A 10000-nucleotide genomic window follows, 5' to 3' on the forward strand; every position below is an offset into this window, starting at 1 on the left:
CGATCGGCGGTGTGTACACTCCTCCCAAAGCTTGCCTCGGAGTAGGGACCAGTGTTGTCACTCGCTAAGTTTGGAAAAAATAGATGGGTTGCCTAAAACCACTCATATTCCTTGTAAAAAAAATTATCCCTGTATCTCATATTGATAGTCCTAACCGCATAAAAAGTGTTATTTACCTTAATTCATAAGTAGTTAAGATCATGTAATTAATAACACTTTGTACACGTTCCTGTACTTTACTAGGAAAGAACTATCGTCAATGTCTGTGCCAGAGTTGCCACCTCGCGTTTTTTTCATCTTTCCCCATAACCGGCGCACCTGTTTTTTTTTAATCAACAATGAGACATGTTGAGTTCTCCCAGTTTCACATGTAACTCCTTGGCGAACAATTGTCGTGCTAGACTAGCACAACAATAGCTCGGAGGCAATGAGAAAAAAAAAAAAAAAAAAAAAAAAAAAAAAAAATCAGTTAATGCAACAAGCTTGTTATAGACGTGTCTGCACCGATTTAACGCTCTCCGTTTTCACCGTATACTTCAACATTCTGCTTAGTGAGAAAATTGCATACTAGATGAATTAAGCATAAAAAACTAGATTTATGGAAACCCAGGTCACAGTGAAAAAACACAGATCTAGGCTTGAAAACCCAGGCGTGGCAACAGTGCTAGGTACATATTTCGTAAACAGTAAGATCGTTGCCGTGTGTCACTCAAGTAATTGCTCGTTTCTCCACGCAGATCGAGTGTATTTACTTGAAACGGCTGGAAGATATTTTATGGTTCTTGCTGATGAACTTAGATGTGGTTCTAAAATCTACCCAGCTGTGAAAATACGATGAGAAAAAAACTAGCATCAATGTGTAATGGATTAAAATTCTACATATGGCAATGAGAGGTGAGGTACCAACTAGTCTGCGAGATGCTTCGTAATGCATTTTCCCCCATAGTAACAGGTGTGCCATTTTTATTAGTAACATAAAAGTTAGCAGACTTTGTTGTTTGTGTAGAGGGTTGATTACCATTTAATTTCATGATTTTCAGACTAACCCGTTTTCTTATTACAAAAGATGTTTTAAGACAAAGTGATGGCGCGTTTAAACCTAATACTTTTGTATCAGTGTATTGTGTTACCATTCCCTTTTGAATAAAAATGATACACTTAGAAAAGTATCCTTGTGTGATGTACAGTAGTTTAGTCTACTCAGTGAAAACCCCTTGAGTAATTTCTCTGGAGACATCCGGTGGATAAGAACAAACAATTTTGAATTTTAAAATCAACACCACCCAATGCGAAGTCAGTTATTACATGGCTTGTTAATATATATATATATATATATATATATATATATATATATATATATATATATATATATGTGTGTGTGTGTGTGTGTGTGTGTGTGTGTGTGTGTGTGTGTGTGTGTGTGTGTGTGTGTGTGTGTGTGTGTGTGTTGGTATGTGTGTGTGTGTGGTGTGTGTGTGTGTGTGTGTGTGTGTGTGTGTGTGTGTGTGTGTGTGTGTGTGTGTGTATTGTGTGTTTATCTGTGTATGTGAATATATATGTATGTGTACACATGGGTGTTTATATATATATATATATATATATATATATATATATATATATATATATATATATATAAATATAACCGCTTCTCTCTCTCTCTCTCTCTCTCTCTCTCTCTCTCTCTCTCTCTCTCTCTCTCTCCCTCTCCCTCCCTCCCTCCCTCCCTCCCTCCCTCCCTCCCTCCCTCCCTCCCTCCCTCCCAACACATAAACACATTCGCGGGTGTATACCAATACCCGTATTACATACCCCACAGCTACATTACGAGAAGAAGAACCAATGGAACGTGTCTGGTCCCTTGACAATGGGCCGGAAGAGGGGAGGCGGAGGTCTCTCATCTCAGTGGAGTCAACGACCTGCCTGAATGAGCAAATGAAATAGACTTCTATTTCGAAAAGGTTTATTTATTTATTTATTATTATTATCATTATTTTGCCCTTTTAATCAGCCTTTTACGTATATACATATAGACATATACGTATGTACATATAAACATAAGCATTGTACATATACACGTATGCCTATCTGTCCCATGACGTAACATGACGCAATACGCCAGTCAGAAAAGGACATGAGGTCGTATTTATTATCAAATTTTTATTTGTTCATTTATTTTTTTAACTGGCATATTTTCCGCCCATTAAGATTCTGCAAAGCTAAAACAGGTCCACCTATCCCTCCACCCCTCCACTCTTCCACTCTCCCAAGACATAGGGTGGAGCAATCGCCGCCAGCAGACATGAGGTCGTAATTATGTCTTATTTATATGGTTGGCAGCGGTATTTTACATAAATGGATATAGATAAAAATGAAGAGAAACTACGACCTTTGGCTTAAGGGCATTTGAAACAGCCTCGGCCGCCGCGCTAGAAGGGTTTTCCCACAGCGCAGATGAGATTCCCGTACAGACCCTTTTCTTTTTTAGAATAGTGAGAATAAGCGTTAGTGTGTATGGACAGAAAAGTTTTACACACACACACACACACACACACACACACACACACACACACACACACACACACACACACACACACACACACACACACACACACTTCCCCACCCTCTCTCTCAGAGGCCTAAGAGATAACGAGTGCATGAGGTTACGTCATGCATTCTCTCTGATCTTGGGTGGCACTTGCACCTGTAAGGAAAGGTCCTAAGTGCCGGAACCAAACACACACTATGCATTTCCTTTGAGCGCGGACGGGCATGACATAAGAGATACGGCCAATTCATAACAAAAGAGAAGGTCATGCCGTACGTTTTTTTTGTCTGAAGCCGAGTGATTGGCTATACCCATAAAGGCGAGGCCACGTGGGCATTTTATCCCCGACAAATCCCTGATAACGCGCGTGCACTTCCATGTTTTATGCAGATTCTGTCACGGAGTTCGAGTCGCGTTGACTAGTTCACACGTTACGTACGGAGTTCATAAGCTGAATGAAAATGTTAAATAATCCTCCTTCGTATATAACTTAGAACTAATCATGTTCTTTCATTAATCATTAAGTACAAACTATTATTGTGTTAATTGTGTTTTTATCAAATATTGTTAACTACAAAGTAAATATCCAAATACATGACTTACTTGGATGTGTAAATACCTTGTGCTTGTATCGCTGGCACTGCCTACAAGATATTAAAATTTACGGAGACCTGACTCTACCTCTCCTCTCTTGCCCTGCTTTGTATGTTACATATCAAGGTATATAAAACTGTTTACGTATAAAACCATCAGCGCACGCTAATAGAGAAACACCATGAGGCCAGCGCCTCTGACTGCAATACACATGGAATTCTGTCAAAAAGTGATATAGAAGAAATTAGTCTTATCTCATAGTCAACACCGAAGGCAACAAAGCTATGCCACATATTCATTTTACACTGGAATTGTAATATAATTAAGAAAAATAAATCAAGCATTTATGTTATTAGATTACTTGGTACAACGATTAGATAAAAACGAAAGCGTTTTTCATCGCTCTTATCTATCGCACCAACAGGGTTAATTGAGAGTCTGATAATCCTTAATTTTTCTCCTTTTTCCTCTTCTGCTGGTTCTTGTCTACGGAAAGTCACAAATAAAGCAACATCTAAACAACAAGAACAAACACAACAACAAAAATAAAACAATAAATACAGACGAAAAGATATCTCACATACAGAGTTCTGCGCATGTGTCGTCACGAGGTTGTGAATCTCAACCATCTGCTCAAGAAATGTTATAACTTCACCTCGTTTTGTATTTATTTACTATCACAGTATCATATCGTGTATAATTAGATTGCGCGATTGACAAATAATGTTCAGGTGATAACAATTATAAGACGCACATTTGTCTCGAAAGGTCTTTCCGTGTAAGAAATGTATAATAATCATAATGATGACAAGGTTTTGCATATCTAAATAAAACGTTCTTAACTCTCTATGTATATCTGATGAAGAGAAGCAAAAGTGGCTTGCTTTGGATTTTCTCTCCAGTCATAACTTTTCATTCTAATACCTCTCCCCCTCTCAAAAAAAAAATCCTGGTTGCGTAAGTAAGGCAGCTCATGGGAAGAGAGAGAGAGAGAGAGAGAGAGAGAGAGAGAGAGAGAGAGAGAGAGAGAGATTATGTAAAGATAATAATTTGTTTTCGTTACTGATACGCTAAAAGTTAATGCATTACGCTTCTAAGTCCTGTATTTCCTCAAAGCCACCGCCACTCAAGGGAACAAGGGAGCAAGGTCAGTGACTGCGATAGTAGCAGTGGCATCACCAGCTTTAACAACCCCGTGAAGTTATTGAAACAATGTCGGATGAAGTATGGTAGTATTTCGACAATATTTTTAGGTAATATAGTATTTTCATAAGGTAAACGTATGTAAACATACGCGCATGCGCACTTAACAATTCTCAGGCTTAGGCATTTTATGGAGATGGATATTTGCGTTCCTAATAATTTTATTATCTTTTGATCTATGCGTATAAATTCATTGTTTACATTATGACAGTGTTTGCATTATGTAAGATGTGGTATATCAGTTTTAATGTATGGCAACTTCTATAATCAAGCAACATTCAGAATGCGTAGAAAGTTTAACATATAAATAAATAAATAAATAAATATATATATATATATATATATATATATATATATATATATATGTGTGTGTGTGTGTGTGTGTGTGTGTGTGTGTGTGTGTGTGTGTGTGTGTGTGTGTGTGTGTGTGTGTGTGTGTGTGTGTGTGTGTGTATGTGTGTGTGTGTGTGTGTGCCTATGTGTGTCTATGTCCGAGAGGAGAGAGCGAAACATGAGGAGAAAGTGGATATAGTTGGCGATGTGGTGAGGGGTTGCTAGGTAGGATATTACGTGGTGAACGATGATAGGAAGTGTTCAGAAGGAATGAAACTCACCCCGCCCTTAATAAAGAGAGAGAGAGAGAGAGAGAGAGAGAGAGAGAGAGAGAGAGAGAGAGAGAGAGAGAGAGAGAGAGAGAGAGAGAGAGAGAGAGAGAGAGAGAGAAGCAGAAACCAGATACTTAGGCATGTCAACGCAGCACTAGCTTTAATAAATTCAGGGATAGGATAAGTATCTCGCTGAGATGTAGGCTTAGGCGTGATGTTGTCGGCTTAAGCGCCTCATTGACGGTGTGTGTGTGTGTGTGTGTGTGTGTGTGTGTGTGTGTGTGTGTGTGTGTGTGTGTGTGTGTGTGTGTGTGTGTGTGTGTGTGTGTGTGTGTGTGTGTGTGTGTGTGTGTACTTATTGAGTTTTGCGAAGTTCAGGCTTCGCCCTTTACGCTGAACAGGCCCTTAAATAGTGTGTGTATACGTACGTGCGTGGGAAAAAACAAACAAACAGACGGGCATCATCAATCTAAAGCATTTACACCTTAAATCCTTTTGAATTTCTTCATTATATCTTACCACGTAAGTATTAATTTGATAAAGAAAGAGCAGCAAAATCATACCAAGAATTCCATCTTCCTACTGACCAGAGAGAAGATTTAAGAAACCAAAGAGGCCATTCATTTTTTTTCATCCTTTTCACGAGCGTACAAACCTAACGCTGAGGTGGGGGGGAGGGTGGAGGTGGTTAACCTCTGGCTTACGCTGTTTAGAACACCATAAAAAGGACGATGCGGATCAAATAGGATATCCTGTGGCAGATTTTCTTCGTTTTTATCTTTTCGTTCAGTACACTCTGAAGGGAGAGGAAGGTTCTTGGGAAAAGAGTACTCCTTGTACACTTGTGAAATTGCTGAAAAAAAATATGATAATCCTTAAGTTAGAAGTTCCTGTTGAAGTTCCTCCGAGGCGAAAGGAAGGAGCGAAAGCATCCAGCGACCCTACCCCCAACCCCTCATCCCACCCTACCCCTACAGTGCCTCGCCTCTTCTCCCTTCTCTCTGCCACCTCTGACGCTGACACAGAATCTCTTGTTTGTCATACTATCTCGCAGCGACCCCGCATAGTCTTAAGCAGATGTAGAGGCCCTGCTAGGCTGTACCCTGCAACTCTTGCTGTTTCTTCTGCTGCTTCTTTCTGCTGTTACTGACCAGCCCTTTTCTTTTGACTGCTGCTGTTTATTACTCCTGCTTTTTCTAATGTTACTACTTATTCTTGTTTCTGCTTCTACTGCTTAACCCTGTATTTGTTTCTATTACAACTGCATACTTATTCTGCTTCTGCAGTGAAATTAAGAGTCGAATGAGAAACAGAGAGAAACGTTGTTAAGATCTCCTGATCTACGGTTATTTGTGTAAATAATTAGACATAGTAATGGGGGGTGAGGTGGGGGTCAATCAGTAAAATTGTGTGATTAAATATATATAATAAGGATTTGCTAAAAAATTCTGTTTTAGAAAAAAGTACAATGACATTATAAGTGAATTGTCAGTCTTTAGAAAATGTCTAATTTCCTTAGTAATACACACACTTTATACAAACGCTCTCTTAAAGTGGCGTCTTTAGTGTTAAAAAACGGTGCAGCTGCCTTTATTTCTGTTGGTTAGATGTATACGTTTGATTCTGCGAAAGGTCTAAAAATTAGACAACAGTTTGTAATGTAATTAAAGTCATGTAAACAGATAATATTTTTACATTCTGCTATATGTGTGTTTGTTTTTATAAAAGTGATGCTTGACATAAAATCATTTCCATTATTTATTCGTATTATTGTTTATTGAAAATTACTGTAAAATTGCTCTATTGAACCCATTTAATTTTTTATATTCTATATTCTCTCTTCATTTAACAGCATTCAGAAAATAATTAATAGGCTTAAAATAAATGATGATTTTATTATTTTAAGTTCATGAATCATTTCATGATAAATCTTGTTTACATTATATAACAAAGATATAAGTAAATTTGCTATATAACATAGATACATCTGCATTTAAGTTGCCTTCCTTTTGTATCGATACGTATGAAATATCTGTATAGAAAAAAAAAACAACAACAACAGGAACGCTCAAGAAAACAGCAACATTTAGACACGAATCTGAACCACGAGAACAACTGTTTTCTCAGTAGATTCCATAAGGCATAGAAGTAAAAAAGAAAAGTGAAGAATAATAAGGATCGATCGCCCTGGTCCCCCTGCGCTCCTCACTTGGGGATGTGCCCGACCTCCATTAACTCGTCGAACACAGAGAGGAACCGCGGTCGCATGAGGGGATTCTTGTCAATCATGTCCAGGGACTTCACTCGGAGCTCCACGATGGCCCTCTCCAGGTCGTCCACATCGTTCCCCGTCGTCTGGAAGTCAGGCACGTCCTCCGGCTCCATCAGCAAGGCGCCTATGATCATCATGTTGAAGATGGCCCCTAAGACGTTGAAGTTCCGGAATTCCTGCAGGACTTCGGCCTCGCTGAGACGCCCCCCGCCCCCTGCTCCTCCGGCCTCCATCACGGCGTTGAAGCTGCCTCGGTACGTCTCCAGGAGGGCGTCCAGGTTGGGCTTCCTGACGGCACCCGTGAGGCTCGTGTACAAGAAGTAGTTGAGGTCCACGGCGAAGGATTCCCGTCGAGACACCTGCAGGTCGATCAGCATCACTTCTGCAGGAATGCCCTCTTCGTTGTATCTGTTCGCAGTGATAGACAGGGCAATCTGATAGATGGCGATGGCATTGAGGGTAAGGATCTTTTCTCTGATTGTAACAATCGTAATTGTTTGTGTGATATTTTAGTTATACCCAATGATATCAATATGGATACTTATTGTAATGATAGTAAATGATGATACTGAAAACATTAGGCCCACTAGTAGTAGTACTACTACTGTTATCACTATAATTATAGTTATTGTCAATATTATTGTTATTATTATTATTATTATTATTATTATTATTATTATTATCATTATTATTATTATTATTGTCATTATTATCATAAACATCATTATTATAATAATTATTACTATCTTAAATTATTATTTAATCATTATCATATTATTATCATTACCATTACTATTTTCATCATTCATCATACGATGTCATTGTCATGATCGTGTGTGTGTGTGTGTTGTGTGGTGTGTGTGTGTGTGTGTGTGTGTGTGTGTGTGTGTGTGTGTGGTGTGTGTGTGTGTGTGTGTGTGTTATTATAGTATATATTATATATATATATATATATATATATATTATATTATCACACATACATAGTAACACACACACCAAACAATCAAACATTGCACTGGTGCACATACGTCACACACTAGGCTGGTGTGATGTTCTTAGTTGATTATAGTTGTTGTGTATGTGTGTGTGTTTTTTATATATATATATATATATTATATATATTAATATCACACAACACATACACATACACAAAACACATATAACACATACTGCCTTGCAGCTGTGATCATGCTAGCTCACACGCCTGCACGTCAGCCAGCGTACCATGCACTATGCACATTGATGAATAATGTTGTATATTATATATATGTGTATATGTGTAGTATGATGTTTGATTTTAGTTGTTGTGATGTTGATATGTATGTCACATGTTGTGTGTGTTGTCGTGCACACACACAAGTACAACCAACGACTTTGACAAACACACAACAACAACTAACAACTATGAATACTTGCGTGTGAGAGTGTGTGTGTTGTGGTGTGTGTGTGTGTATTGTTGAAAATTACGTGTAACGACGTTTTTGCGAAGATATTAAATATGATCTTAAAGACGTGGCGACTTCCCTAGAGTCCTCCCCAATGTTCAATCTGTTAATTCATGGAATACTTACTTGAAAAGCAGGTTGTTGTTCCAGGCGTCGCCATGACATATGACTTGATATTTGCATGGCTCCAATTGCTTCTCAAAAATCTCTTGCAACTTTGATTTAGTACTTTCAGCCCAGGTAATGCATGACTCATACCCGCCCACCTTCTTTAACATGAGTATTCCCGTATCTACGACTCCTTCGAACATCTTCAAGATACCTAATCCATCTTCCGTCATGTTTATCCAGCCTTTGTGCAAAAGTGTGTCTTTGAAATACTCGGGGTCTTTCTTCTGCAGTAGTAATGAGGCAGCGTGAAGTTTGGCCAGCTCTCTTAACACGAGGCTCGCGTGCGCGACGTCCAGTCCCTTCCGACGGTCGAACATCTTGAAGCCTCGAGGCCTCAAATCCTCCAGGAAAATCAGCTCCTTCCTTCTTCTCCAGAGTGCCGTAGTGACACTCCGGCATTGCCAATGGGCTGAGGTTATGTTCCTGTAAGACCTCATTCAGCTGAGGCAGCACCTTGATGTAGAATTCCGCCTCTTTGAGGAAAATCGTGTGTGTCATTTCCTCGAAGTTTTGCATGCCATGGCAAGGGTTGATCTTCACGATGTAACTTATGCGTTCGTCGTTGCCATTGAGGTTGAATTCCACCTCGACGCTGGACACCACAGACGCGTAGTTGTCGCCCTTGCTGGTGAAGTCCTTGATCTGCCAGGAGGTGAGTCTCGCCTCGCCGCCCTTGTGCGCCTTCAGGGCCTCCTTTACCGCCTCCTCCGTTATCAAGCTATGGCATGCCTTAATTCTTTCTGTAAAGGATTGAACGTTTTTGTGAGATAGGATGGAGGGAGTGAAGGAGGCAACAAGCTGTATTTTATTTGCCAGTATCATCTGTCATAATTATTATTATTATTAATATCATCGTTTTCGTTATTTTTTCATTATTATTATTTTTATTATTAATAGTATATATTGTATATATATATATATATATATATATATATATATATATATATATATATATATATATATTGGGAGTGGTAGTAGTGTTATTATCATTATCATAATTTTTTTCTATCGCTAATATCATTATCATCATCATCGTTGACGTTATTATAAACTCTCTCTCTCTCTCTCTGGTTTCTCAATTTCAGTCACTTAATGATTCACTCACTAACTCAAAAATGCATTTGTGCATACTGAAATGAGCATTACTTGCTCTAACATGAACCTG

The 10000-nt window shown here is 38.8% G+C and overlaps 2 protein-coding genes across 5 annotated transcripts in view; both read right to left on the reverse strand.

Moving 5' to 3' along the window:
* The window catches only part of LOC119589919, a 30444-nt gene that overhangs the window by 4364 nt on the left and 16080 nt on the right, over window positions 1-10000 (reverse strand). Inside the window, exon 1 of one of the 4 annotated variants that reach the window (XM_037938574.1) lies at window positions 1-64. This exon is cut by the window's left edge and continues 43 nt beyond it. The exons of 2 other annotated variants lie outside the window; for them this stretch is intronic. The gene's annotated coding sequence lies outside the window, so the exon portion shown is untranslated. Of the gene's footprint in view, window positions 65-176; window positions 199-10000 lie in introns of those variants that run through there. One more of the 4 variants, XM_037938577.1, reaches the window with a different exon arrangement.
* Window positions 6823-10000, reverse strand: part of LOC119589921 — a 7083-nt gene continuing 3905 nt past the window's right edge. The window contains 3 exon segments of the mRNA XM_037938579.1: window positions 6823-7627; window positions 8791-9197; window positions 9199-9575. Coding sequence (XP_037794507.1) covers window positions 7153-7627; window positions 8791-9197; window positions 9199-9575 — 1259 coding nt within the window. The 3' untranslated portion in view covers window positions 6823-7152.

Source organism: Penaeus monodon, chromosome 26, assembly GCF_015228065.2.
Source record: "Penaeus monodon isolate SGIC_2016 chromosome 26, NSTDA_Pmon_1, whole genome shotgun sequence".
Classification (NCBI taxonomy): Eukaryota; Metazoa; Arthropoda; class Malacostraca; order Decapoda; family Penaeidae; genus Penaeus; species Penaeus monodon.